The sequence below is a fragment of the Ambystoma mexicanum genome, chromosome 2p (assembly GCF_040938575.1).
Source record: "Ambystoma mexicanum isolate Mex_15411 chromosome 2p, UKY_AmexF1_1, whole genome shotgun sequence".
NCBI lineage: Eukaryota > Metazoa > Chordata > Amphibia > Caudata > Ambystomatidae > Ambystoma > Ambystoma mexicanum.
The window spans coordinates 362,225,342-362,239,708 of NC_090923.1; the positions used below are offsets into that span (position 1 = coordinate 362,225,342).

Below are 14,367 nucleotides of genomic sequence, written 5' to 3' on the forward strand. Positions count from 1 at the left end.
GACGGGAATCCCATTTTACCTCTTTCGAACAGTAGTTCACCCAATAGATTATTCAAATTACAAAGGGAAGGCCAAAGGGGCAAACCAGCCGAAGCCACAATTTATAGGGAACTATAAATCCAAACACATACTATGGAAGGACATAAAAAGGTCACGCATAAAGAGTAAAAGACTAGGTGAGAGGGGACAAAGATTCCCACTCACCTAGGGACAAGGCAAAATAATTAGGAAGTCCAAGCAAAATGTTCTGGGGTTCACACCGGTCAGGAAGAGTATTCACTTTTATGAAAATCATACCTAACAGGTACACAGGCTACTTCATGAACATGTAACTCAAATATTAGTTGGGCCCATTTGGGCAAGATGGATGTGGTTTCCCCACCTCATGTGGGTGGCAAGTCAACCACCCATAAAACTCCAAATATTACACAACTTACTATAAAAACAACATAGAAAATTAATACATCCATGCCCATAAACATAAAACTTGGCAGCATGGCTCCTGAAGTCATAGTTCGGTCACTTGCAACTTCCAAGAAAATGCATGGAAATACTAAAGGAAGCCAAAAAAACACACTAGACATTGTTATTTCAAGAAGTAGAAACGCTTTGTCAAGGTGCACGCAGAAAAGAGCCAACTCTATTGATAGACCTGCAGATATTGTGGTTTCCCCCAAGGTACTTTTGGCAGTGTTAGCCGCCTTCCCTGCATCTCAGCAGAAAATATACTGGTGGTCCATTCCTCTATGTCAAGGCTTTTATGGAGGGAGTAAAACAAATCCACCCTGCAGTTGCACATCAACTTCACAGTAGGGTTCTTTACACAGTTCTGCAAAGGCTCATGTGGTGCTCCTTTTGAGCCAATGCACAAGGCAACATTGAGACCTCTTGTCCGAAGTTGCTTTTCTAATACCAGTCACATACATTAGAAGAATAAATGAACTCCAGGCTCTTTCTGTTACAGAACCCTTTGTCTCCATTCAGAATTGCAATCGGTTCTCATCCTTAATACATTTTAGAATTCCACTTCAATCAATCAGCTCAACTGCCTTCTTTCTTTCCAAACCCACCAACTAGGGGAGAAAGAGCTCTACACACATTATCTTGATAATGCATAAATCAATAATGTAGACAAGTCCATTCTTTGTCTCTTTTGCCATGGGCCAGGAATGGGATTCTGTAACCATATCCACAATTGCTAGATGGATTGTCAAATGCATTCAATTCTATTATTCCCTGACACATCAAAGATTACCATTCACTTCAACATCTCATTTTACTCGTAGCACAGGAGCATCATTGGCCTTTATTAGAACCCTACTTTTGGAATGAATATGCAAGACTGCAACTTGGAGTTCAGTCCATACCTATACACAACATGATTATGTTGATACAACCATGAGCTGATTCACAGGTAGGACAGGCGATACTTAAGCATCTTTCTTCTACTGTACTTGCCCACCACCATCTCCGGGTACTGCTTGCTAATGTAGGCAAAGCATGTGAATCTAAGCAGATTAACAAGCCACAGAAGACAAATATTACTTACCCCGCAATCGTAATTCTGTGGCTTGTATCTGCTTAAAGTCACATTCACCCTCCCTGACTCTCCACAAGGAAGCAATGAGACAGTATAACATATCAGCTGCACCTACAACATACACACAGAGGTCATGTTAGGAAAACCAAGAATCTGAGACAGGGACACAAGAAGGATAATGGGTCCCTCTATGTGTAGCGTGATGGATGGTGTGATAAAACGCCCTGTTTTTTTCATTTGAAAAAATATGCCATACTCCAAGCCAACAAATAGATGGTGTCCTGGGCAAGGCATGTGACTCTACATACATTCAAGCACCACAGAAAGTTGATTACTGGATATATAATATTTAAATATTTGTTTATATATAGGAGATGCAGACTAACACATACACATGTCTATCTCCTTAATCCATGAGCTGTCAAAACATTATGCTCATGATAGTAGTTGTATTATCTCACTGTTAGGGAGAATGTTCATTTATGTGCCAATTCCCTTTAACCTTAGAGACCCCCAGCTCTTTTGCTGGACTCACGGATTTTTAAATTTTACTCCTGAGTGGGTTGGGCCTTTTTCTCACTCACTCATGAGTTTTCCTGACTATGATTTTCTACGTTCCTTACTGTTTTATGGAGTCTGGTAAACTCCATAGGCATCTGCTTTTGTATTGTGACACACAGCAACTTTTGTGCAGTGCCATTGAGAAGTCCCTTGGATTTCTTTTAAAGTTTAACTACATTTTCTTGGGTGAACTACTGTTCCCAAGAATAGTAAGATGACCCCTGTCTTACCTTTAGTTCCTGGGTCCAGCACACACCACCCTATGTGGTGAGCTGGGGGGTTACATAGTAATTCCTTTAACCCATTCCTCATGCAACATCTTGTTACACTAAGTCACTTGAATACTGGTGGCAGTGGTTTCTTTTTTAATACCTAGTGGCATGTATCTGCAGGCTGATACCTCAGCTGCAGTGCTGCACACAAGGGTGACCATTTTCCCAAAATGGCCTCTGTTTTCCTTTTTCGCCATTTCTTGTTAGTAAGTGTCTTCTATGCTTTTACTCTGTTTTTTGCATCCGGGTTGAGTCCTTTTTGTAGTTTGCCTTTGGTGGGCTTTAGCTCTGAAGTCGGCCCAGGCTACAGCTTGTCTGGAAAGTCAGGAAGTGAGGGAGGGTCCGGAAACTTCCCTGTCCTTGTTTTCTAGGTGTGCCTGAGTGAAACCAGTTCCTATTGGCCAGCTGGCTTTCCTAGAGGACAGCCACCCTGATGTGTGATTGACAGCCTAGGGCTGTGACTGAATGGGAACTTGCATAAAAAGTGAGGTTTTTGGGAACTAGAAGGAGAGTCGACTACTGGAGGACAGAATCCGAAGCAGAAGACGAGAGAAGACACCACCAGCACCCTCCTGCACCGAAAGTGCCCGGTGAAGGTCTGCAGCTGTGCTGAACCCGTTTATGAATCGACATGGAAGACCCGTAAAGGACGACTTCCTCCCTTAGGCTAGTGGGGCCTCGAGACAAAGTCAATTTTGGTGCAACCCCTGACTTACTGTGACTTTCCGAGGCTGCAGAAGCCCATTACCCAGGTTAGCTTGACCACTTATGAGTGCATTGTTTTACGAAGTCTAAATCCAGCCAGATCTTCGTAGACATACAGAGAACCCTAAAGAAGCAAGAAATCTGCATCCACAGTCCCCTCACAAGAGTCCAGAACCTAGGGATCAAAGAAATCCATTGCTGTCGAGTCCCTCTCTCGAGCACTGCCGCAGGAGCCCACCAGACGTCCTCCCTTTCCTCACACGACCAAGGACCGGGAACACGGTTCTACTGCATTGCAACGTGAAGGCAACCAACTGGTAGACTTTCTTTTCAAGATATTGTGGGGCTTGGGGTATTATATTCATTTGCCATTTGGGGTGCTTCAAATCTTTGGGAGTGCGAAAGCCTGACAGCTTGTACTTTCTAAAGGTGACTCCCCTTGAGTTGCTTTGATTTCTCTTTTGAAAACTGACTGTTTCCGAACATTTTTCTTACAAGAAGAGCATCAGAACTTTGTCTTTGTCCATTGACTTTGGCTGTTCTGGCTCCCTAAATACCTCCCTCTGAACCTATTGGCTTTGGCAGTGCTTGTTCCCTTATATGTTTTAAATGTTGAACACTTTTAATGCTGGGATAATTGACTGCCTACCTCCCTTTGGGAGAATATAACATGTTCTTATAACCTATCAGTCTGTTCTGATCTAACCTTAACCTTTCCTTCCTGACACACTCAATATTGCAATTGTGATAGTATACCAACGTCAAATAACATCCCATCCGGGTGCTGGAACATGTGTAATGAATTACTCACCTACCTCCTTTATTTGTCACTTTTTTTAATTGAATCCTAATTTGGGATTAATGTTACAGCTAATTACTGCTTTTTAAGGAATGCTTTAAATATCTGTGTATAAATAAATAATGAATCTATTATAACTTTAAGTCTGTAAGTGTTTACTTGGAAACCTGCATTTACGGATTTCATTGTACAGCTCTACAGCTCACATTACCCCTCTTAAGATAAGCCTAGCTTCTCAGTCACAGTACCAACTTGTGTAGTACAGGCCTATATGAAAAGGTGGGTCTAATACCAAGGAGATAAGTCTTGTGTAGTCCCACACCACTTAAACTGCAGTAATTCTTACCTAACACTCAATCTAATTACATTTTAGTAAGAAAGGTAAAGCATACAAGACTTAATTATTTTTGTAATATATATTCTTATGTTTCCCTAGACCTAGAAATGGTGGTAAATATTGTGTTGGCCGGAGAATGAAATTTAAATCATGCAACACTGAACCATGCTCTAAGCAAAAGAGGGAATTCAGAGAAGAGCAATGTGGAAACTTTGATGGGAAGCATTTTAACATTAACGGTCTACCTCCAAATGTCCGCTGGGTTCCCAAATATAGTGGAAGTAAGTAATTTAGGAAGGTACTTACACATACCTTATCACTGTGTTAAACAACGCTAAGTAATAATGTTGTGTTTGTGATTACAGTTCTAATGAAAGACAGATGCAAGTTGTTTTGTAGAGTAGCAGGAAGTACAGCCTACTATCAGCTCAGGGACAGAGTTGTGGATGGAACTCCATGTGGACCAGACACAAATGATATATGTGTGCAAGGGCTTTGCCGGGTAAGCTTTTTTTTATTATTCATATTTTTGTGATATGTGATTATTTTTTGCCTGTTTCATCAGGACTAATGTTTCAACTACAAATGTTTGCTTGACACTTTAGTTCATTTCGATCACTCCACTTGAGAGTACAAACATTGAGCATTCATTATAAATGTAGGCAGTAGACATGCATCTGTGCAGATACTGATTAAGATACAAAGGTTAATGTGCTTCTGTAACTAAGAAGTTTTTCCTCTGAAAAAACATAACATAATAGCAGTGTGTGAGTATTTGCTGGGGATAATCCATGCATTTATATATAATATAGGGCTTTTCACAAATAGAACAGTGGTTTCAAATGCAGGTTTGCACTAGCAAAATACCTAGTAAAAATGTATGAAAGAAACGGTGTACACAGTTGGCATTTCCAGTACAAATGCCTCCAGTGTAACATATTTTGTATTTTGTATTGAGGACATCTAATTTGTGGGATGATTGGGGGCATGGCATATACTACTGAATCACAAGTGTAATTCTGTGCAAATGTTTGCTTTGCCACAAAGCTTTGGCCAGTTATCTCCCAACCATAATCTCTAGTAAACATAATGACATACCACTTCCTGTTTGAATGTGGAAGTCCTTAGAATGAGGGATTTTGGTAAGCCATCATTTTAGTACTCCATGACATCAGAAGCCATTGGAATTCAAATACCTGCTACTCCTGCACACTTGAAGGTAAAGCAATTCAGAAAATGTGTGAAAGCAGCACTCGCCTCCTAACTGCTAGGAGGTGGAGGTTGGCAGAGAACACATTTGTTTAAACAGTTGGCTTCTGTAGGGAAGGCATGGTATCACAAGTATGACACTGACACAATGGATACAATTTGTAAAACCTTTTTTGAAAATGCTGGGGTCGGAGAAACTCCTATGTTGCCCTATAACTAAGATGAGTGTAGTCTCGACCATCAAACTTTAAACAAAACAGTCCTAGTGGAGTCTCTCAAATCAAAATGGCCTATGCTAACAAAACCAAATGCCTCCCCTATCTCTTGTACAAAAAGTGTAAAAAGGAGAAATGTATGCAAGGGAAAAATCATTGTTCAAGGAATAAAGGTGGTTGAAGCAGCTCTCCTCCACACGTTAAACCTCACAGAGTAAGGCTGTCCTTGTAGGTAGGATGACACACTCTGGCTCGGTTTCGAACACTCAAAGCATTTCCAAACCTTGGATTGAAGCATGCCTGGCCTTCCACTTTAAAGTCTCTTTCTTGACTTTCAAAATTGTATTCCATCGTAAAGTTCACAAAGGTCCCCCTCTGTTGGGCTCAAACCGTACAGCACACAGTTCACGTAGGTCCCCCTCTGTCGGGCTCAGACCTCTCACATCACAGTTCAACACAAGATTGCCAGGGGGCTCCCTTCCCCAAGCTTATTGTACTCCCTCAATCGCGCTCTGACCCCTTTAGGATGTTGAAGACTTTTGAATGTGCATGGCTCTTTACGTATACTTTCGCTTAATTCACTTTCGCTTTATAGCATCACACAATGTACCTTTCACTGAGACCTTTGAATGAGCTACTTCCTTTCGCCTGACCACTCAGTTACTTAGTATTGCTGATCTCACAGTTTCTTTTTACTTCAAAGTTCATTCACAGGTCTGCTTTTCTTCGCGTCTTATCCACTTTAGCCTTCACTTGTGATATAATGTTACTACTTAATTCGCTTTAACACCCACCGGTCTTTCAGGTCACCTGCCAACTCACTGCTGTGTGCGACTCTTTTTTGTTTTGCTATTTTCAATTCACAAGTCAAGGTTAGAACCACAGGATTGGCCTTCCCAACTCTGGCATTCACCTGGAAGGGTCGCTGGCATCCTTGAAACACAATGCAATCTTCACTTGTGGGATTCTCCATGTGTCTTTCGTGGTCTGGAGGCAACAACCTTCAGTAGGGAACCCTTGGGGTTTTCGGCCCGCTGTTCTCATCCCTTGGTCCGTTGCTCTGCTCCAGTAGGTGTGCCTTAGTCCCGGAAGTTCTGCTCATACTCGTATTCCACCTTGCTCATAGTGTGTCTTTAGGTGTTGCCTTTTATATGTGTGAGGAGAGCTAACTGGTATCAGGTGTATGCACTTAGTGTAAAGTGCCTGACTTTGCCTGACCTGATTAATGGGATATGTCCAGTATGATGTGAGAAAGTTAGTCTGGTTACTCTTAGTCACCGCTAGTGTTTGTGTAATAAGGGGTGGGTGTTGCGACTTTGTAAAATCCTACAAAATAGGATGAGGCAGATGAACAAAAAAGAGGGGAATACCGTGTCTCACCATCGGCTGTCTCACCCCCACTCCAAAAATACCCCTCATCCAGGTGATCCTCCCACACTGGTCTACCCTCAGGAACTGGATCCAAAAGCGATGTCCGTGTCCTGGCCACCTGGATGACAAGTCCCAGAGAACTAGCGGGTGAGACACCCTTTGGTTTCTCACACTTCTAAGGACAAGCATTAGGTGGATATCTGATTCATAGAAGAGCCTCTATAGAGCAGTTCTTGTTACCCATCTGCCTGGAGGTGCACCACACTGTACACTACCAATTAGCAGAGAACCCCTCTTCTGTACTTTGACACCTGCCCAATGAACACTTTGGGGTTCTTGGAGCTGGGAAATAGGGTATGAGGGAGAATGGTACCAGCACATTTTTCCTTCTTTAAATCAAGCAGCTGTTACGTTGGTCATTTTAGACCAAGTGAAAGGGGGGAGTATTAAGATGAGTGTTCGTTCGGCAGAGATGGCAGAAAGGGGCAGTAAATTGGGGCTGGAGTAGGTAGACTTTTGCTCCATTCACACTGTATATTAGCCCATCATTGTGACTGCAGCAAAGTTCATGATATGCCAGCCACACAGACCTTTATCCAGGGGATTCCAGACATAACTCTATTTTAAAAAAGAAAAGAATTATAATAATAAAGCAAAAACCTGAATATCATACTCTTATAGGTCTCTAGTAAAGGTAGAACTATGGAGCCCCAAGGGTGTCCTTAATTTACGTACCCAAAAAGGTCTAACCACCACGACTGTGGAATCCAAAACTGAATGGCTTTTGCATAGCACAGTGGAGTGTTTTTAATTGAAAGAGATGTGATTCAGCAAGCTCTTCCCCAAGCAAGCTATACTTTCCATCCTCCATTTCCCAACCCAACCAAACCTGTTTTTTTGTCAAGAGATAAACATGTCTATGAACGCTAGAATTCAGATAAAAATGTTGTTATAAGAAGCTCTTTTGTTACAAGCAGCATGCACACATAGATAACGGGACAAACTATAGGCCACAGCTTGCGAGCCAAGAGTAACCATCCTTAGCGGGATAGACCTTTTATGGATCTATAGCACAGTATATCTTCTTGAGTTACTAGAGACAAAATGTATTTTCAGTTCAGGGATTGTTCAATAATATTGTCCATTGAGAGCTACCAACTTCTACTGGGCAGCAAAGAAATATGGTGATGTATTGGAACATTTCGGTTCTATGTTCATGTATCAACTGTTATTTTTTTCGATGGTTTTTTGCTGAAATTCTTTTTTTGACAAAACTCATTGGAAATATTGTATTTCTTTTTGTGGGTTGCCCCTCAAATCACCTCCCCTATTAATGTACCACTATTCCGACCCCCCACCTCTTATATACCCTTCTCCACCCCCCTATTTTTTCAATGGGTTTTTTCAGAAAGAAATTGCCAAAAAAAATGACTTTCGATAAATGAACATCATAGCATAAGATCCATATGAACGCCTAATTAATTTATTATTCCGTAACATGCTGTATAAGTGTCATTCTCAAGCTTATTGTAGAAGCTCTGATATTTCTGAGGCAACAGCTTTGTCAACTGAGAGCATCCAGAGTAAATCTTTGTTTGCACTTGTAGATGAGCAGACATGTACGTCACTGATAGGCTCTGCCCCCTCTTCGCCATCTTACTGGATGAAAGATAGAAAGACACTATGCATGACCCAGGTATCATCCCAATACCACATCAAGTGTGTAAGAGACATTATGCACTCAGACAACTGTACCCAATGTACCCTTGCACTGAAGTGGTGGCAGGAGATTTGCAGGTACCACTGAATATTGAAGAGCTGTAAAGAAAACCCAAAGTTGCAAAGTGATGTTATAAGGAGAAGATACAATGTCGCACCAAAACGATATGAGAATACTTAAAGAATGAAGAAATAACTGAAGAAACAAACTAACATATGTTCAATTGAAAACATATTGGAGAAAAACATTCTTAAACTATCAAAAATAATAAAAGGATAATGTGGATATATAAAACTTTAAACAAACAGATAAAAATGAATGCTGTTGTATAAAATTGGAATTCGTTTTGGGGAAATTGGTTTGTTGGAGATGGTCGGCTATTGATGGTGCTGGCCGAAGTCATTGTTGAAGTGTGATTAATTAAATGAATAATAAATGAGGGAAATAAAAATCTAGTAAGTACTGACAATTATAAATGGCTTGTTATTATGGGGGACACGCCGCTTTACATCTATTCAGGACATTACCATGATACACACCGAAAATAAGACAGTAAGAAGAAATCATGTAAGCAAAGAAGATAAGTAACCAGCTGAATAAAAAGTGTATATATGAAGAAACGCAAAGTAGATGAAACATATAGAAGCTTGCTGCAGTAGAAAACATAACATGGAGAAAGCGGCCATGTTGGAGAAATCTCTCAATGACAGTAAGGGAAGAGCTCGAAGGGGAGAGACCAGAGGTCCAGATACGACAGAGGCTGGAAATATACATTCAGGCATGAACAAAGAATATCCGGCCGCTAGAGATCAAGGGTGCCACAGCGAGTAGCTACTGAAGAGCACAAAGGGAGTTACCGTGGAAAAGCAAAGTACGCACAACATATTTCTCTTAGATTAAGTAAATGAGCAAACATTTATGGATGCCAGGTATTTCCAATTAAAGATGTGTAAAACAGAGCAACAAAGTCTCGTGAGGCCATATCGGGTAATGAACCCTGAAATAATCAAATCAAATAGCACTAAATAAAAAGTGAGATGGACAAAATCGTGGTCTCTTCAAATGTGGTGCAAGACCAGGAAACAAGGCCTATTCATAAGCCCTGGCCAAAGATAACGATGTACCTTAACTCCCTTTAGAATTCCGGAGAAGAGAATATCCAGCAAGGTGAAGTAGAAAGGAAAAGGCTTGGCTGGGGAGAGATGATAGAACAATTGGACAAGTGGGCAGTGGTCTGACTTTGTTCTCTACATCTGAGTTTTGTTTTGCTTACATGCTGCTAGTGAGCCGAGTGTCCAAGGTTGGGAGAGCATGCCAATCTCACTAAACCGCAGTGTCAAAAAATTGACAAGTTGCCAAGTCACTCTAATGGGGATAAAAGACAATGCCCCTTTTTCAGGTGCGAATGTTATCCTATCCCAAGTATCTAATAAAGTGAAAAATAAAAAAGACAAAGTCAATCTTCAGTGAATGTCCATACTCCATTATCTAGTTTAAATCCATAAGGCAGACCACTAACGTGTGGGATCTATCGAGTACCACAATAGCTGAAAGAACGATATATATATCCATATGTACTTAAATCTTCGGATTCTAAACGTCAAAAAGACAATTGCAATAACACATGCCTATCTTGTAAAAACTGACCTAATTTCTCTCTCGTCTGTTTCAAATAACCAGTGTTGCAATTGATCACTATAGCAAAAAGGAGTCAGCCACCCTTAGTTGATTAATCTCATCTGTAAATAAAAAGGACAAAATATCCTGATATTAGTTCAGTATTACAAACGGTCCCCAGCTAGCATTGAATATCCATTTCTATGTCTAGTACTAGCTTACCTGTGATAGATGACAAGCGCTTGATGCAGGAATCGGGAAACGGCTGGACAAGCAGCCTTCTGTCCTGTGTCGACATAATATAGTGGAGAAAGCACATCACGTGACAAACATGTCACATGAAACATTCTCCACGCAAAAAGTGGCAGGTTTCATGTTGTAACGCGGTGGTCATTAGTAAATGTACCACTTACTCTGAAAGCCTAAATGCGATATAACTCCACGGCCTATGCCAAAGTATCTCCAACGTTTCATTCTAGGGTTAGTGTAGCTCCAATGATCCGGTACAAATAAAGAAAAAGAAGAATTAACTTCATACCATCTACGAGTGTGTTTCCTGTTAACATCCACTGAGGAAGTTTAAACACCTCAAGCTTATCCACCCACCAATTAATTTGTGAAGGACGTATTTGCTAATATATGCATGTATATACTGCGAGATACTCCCTTCAGTCTGAATTATTAATTTAAATTGCATGATGTTAGAAGGACTGAGTCTACATCTACCTGTCGTTACTTGTTAAAATAAATACCATATTCATTAGTGATCTATTGCTCTGATATTTATTCGGTCGTGATGTTAACATTGCATACCAGAAACAAATTAACAAATTGGACTACATTTATCTAGCAAAAGCTAACCTGAACATAGCAGAAGGCTATTATTCAGATACATTTATTAAACTGCTGTGACTCAACTAGTCAATCTTGGCAAACATAGACATTTGTATGAATTATCACAACAATACTATCATGATTAAATATCAATTCAAGGCTCTAGAAGGTTCAATGAGTCAGTCTTCGCAGTCATGGCCATTCGTATACATTATCACCACAATACTATCATGATTGAATACCGGTTAAAGGCCCTATAGACATGGTGGCCAGTGTTTTTAAATTGGCACTGGCCTACAAAGATTACATTCTCAACAGGTCACAGTATTAACTACTGTTCAGTTGTATATAAAATATCCTATAATTCATCTTCTCGTTTTTATGCCACATACACATAGAAGCTAGATTTCACAAAATCTCTTTCACAGAAAACACGTCAAATCAAACTCAAGGTTCATACCTCTTGGATTTAAAGAATCTAGGTGCTCTATCCAAAATATCTCTTTTTGATGAAGTAGATTGATCAGATCTCCACCTCTTTTTGGACACCTTACTTGTTCTAAAATAATGAATCTCACCTGGGCTATAGTGTGTTGAGCATTATCAAAATTTTGTGGTGCTACTGTGAATGAAGTTGATGTGTGTGCACATTAGATTTGTGCTCCGTCCACCTTGTTTTGACTGTTCTTGTTGTTAAACCTACATAACAGATGCTACAACAGCATCTACTTCATCAAAAATAGATATTTCGGATAGAGGGCATACATACACCCAAAAAGTGCTACTGCACATTTGGTAGCTGTGTGGATGGTTCAAAATCCAGGCACTCGGATGCTCGATATCTTCCAGCATTAGCCAGAATACCGTGGAGTTTCCTGTGGATAGCGCTATAACACGTGTGACCTTAGACGGTTGGCAGGGCCCCCTTGGAAGAAATTCATGTCCGCTCCTCGCAGGCGTCCTGTGGTTTGAAGGTGAACTGGTCAATTTGGGAAGAGTCGATACTGAAGGCCTCGAGCTGACTAACGGATTTAAGAAGAAACATTGAAAGTGGCAAATAAAAGGGGAGGAGCCATTTTGCTTGTATATGGAAGGGGAACGTAACAGGATTTTTTAAGGAAAAGAAGTTTACCCCAATACCTGCCCTCAAGGAGGAAGAAGAGACTGCGCCACACTTCAGAAAAGAGTATTATTTAAGGGATTCCTGTGGCACACTCCTAAATGGAGGAAAATAGAGATGAGATACGTCTAGCAGGGAAATGAGACAAGATGATAGTAGAAAAAGTGTGCACATGTGTTTTGGGGGATTTTAAAAAATATCAGTGTAAAAAATATATTGATGTGTTTGTATTGATAGTGATAAAATAGATTGAAAGCTTAAAAAGTACAAGACTAAGATCTGACAAATTGTTAGGCCCTAGAAAACCAAGCGATTGGCACCAATGAAACCTAGGAGGGAGAATATTTGGGAAAATATAGGATTAAAAAGATTCTTAAACTATCAAAAAACATATAACAGGATAATATGGATTGATAAACTATAAACAGATAAAAACGGGTGCTGTTCTAAAATTGGAAAATAGTTTTTGGGAAATTGGTTTGTTGGAGATGGTCGGCGATTGATGGTGCTGGCCAAAGTGATTGTTGAAGTGTGATTAAATAAAAAATAAATGAGGGAAATTAAAAACCTGCTAAGTATTAACAGTTAAAAACAACTTGTCATTATGGGGGACGCTCCCTTTTACATCTAGACAGGACATTACCACGATACACACCTAAAATAAGATAGTACCAAGCTGAGTGGGTGAAGGGCACGACTAATAAAACACCTATGCTGTGGCCCCAAGAAGGTTCATTATCAAAGGCAGTGCTGCGACACATGACGACATACTTACATGCTACATACATGGGGAAGAAGCTACAGAAAAGGTTAGCTGTATTCGAACTCTGGAAGATGTACCCGAGTGGGATAGAAGACCCACAAGAGGAGTGGATGCTAAATTAGTATAAAGAGGAGGACGTAATGCCCTTTGCTCTTTTTTCTCCTCCTAAAGGTGATAGTACAATAGATGGTAATCCAACGTACGCACCTTCTGCTTATAATAGCGAAGACAGTATAGAAAAAAGTAACAATAAGGAACACTGTCGTAAATCTCCCCCCGTCTCACCTGGGATCGCTTCTTGCTCTGTTCCCCGGGAGGATTCCTCTTGTGGACGGATCGGGTCTTGTATAGGCTCGCTCGAGTCTCGTCCGGCTGCAGAGCGCGTTCAGAGTTCCGGGAAGGCCGCTGTTCCAGGATGTCCAGGAAAGTAGGTAGCGGTCGCTAAGAATGGGGATTCCAGGAGTCAAATAGAGGAAAGGGGAGAAGGAAGGAGGAAGGAAACCAGGATCTTGGATAGAAGATTTGCCGAACAGCACACACACGTCAAGTCACTACCTAATGATAGCGTTGAGATGCGCGGGGCCACGGGGCGTGGCCAATTTATAGGACGTGCCGTGTGCAACGTGAAAGCTGGTGTGAGGCAAGTCGCTTGTTGCGGCCATGTTGGGAGTAACAAGGAATACAAGCCCCGGCGCGATAAGGATCAGGAGGTCCAGAAGGGGCAAGTTCTATGGGTCATGACAGCATGCCTCCTCCGAAGACCTGTTCCACCAGCTTTGCCCGCGTGTATGAGATGGAATCTTCTAAGCAGTCGAGGGGTATTTAAGTTAGAAACTGGTTCCCTGTTTCTCTCGCTAGGAGGGTATCCTTTCCATTCCACCAGGTATTGAAGTCGACCCTGTTTATACCTGGAATCGCATATTCAGGACACTTCATATTCTAGCTGATCATTCACAACAACAGGACTAGGTCTGCAGGATTTTCGGGAGGATTGGAAGTAAGGTTTCAATAGGGAGGTGTGAAAGATTGGGTGTATTTTCTTCCAGGAATTGGGTAGCTTGAGTCGGAATGAGACAGGATTGATGACTTCCTTTATGGAAAATGGTCCATAGTACCGAGGAGCCAATTTGTTTGGCCGTAGATGTCGGGGTAATAGTTTCGAGGACAACTAGACTTGATCACCAACAGAATAAGAGGGCGCTGGTCTTCTCTTGGAATCCGCATAGAGCTTAGTGCGTGTTTGGGCCTCTTTCAATTGTTCCTTGGCTTCCTTGTGAATGTTGATGAGAGTCTGTATCCAAGAG

General features: G+C 41.1%; 1 protein-coding gene across 1 annotated transcript in view; it reads left to right on the top strand.

Moving 5' to 3' along the window:
- The window catches only part of ADAMTS9 (ADAM metallopeptidase with thrombospondin type 1 motif 9), a 1,221,593-nt gene that overhangs the window by 249,709 nt on the left and 957,517 nt on the right, over positions 1-14,367 (top strand). The window contains exons 13-14 of the mRNA XM_069643707.1: positions 4,314-4,495; positions 4,580-4,716. Coding sequence (XP_069499808.1) covers positions 4,314-4,495; positions 4,580-4,716 — 319 coding nt within the window. The remainder of the gene's footprint in view (positions 1-4,313; positions 4,496-4,579; positions 4,717-14,367) is intronic.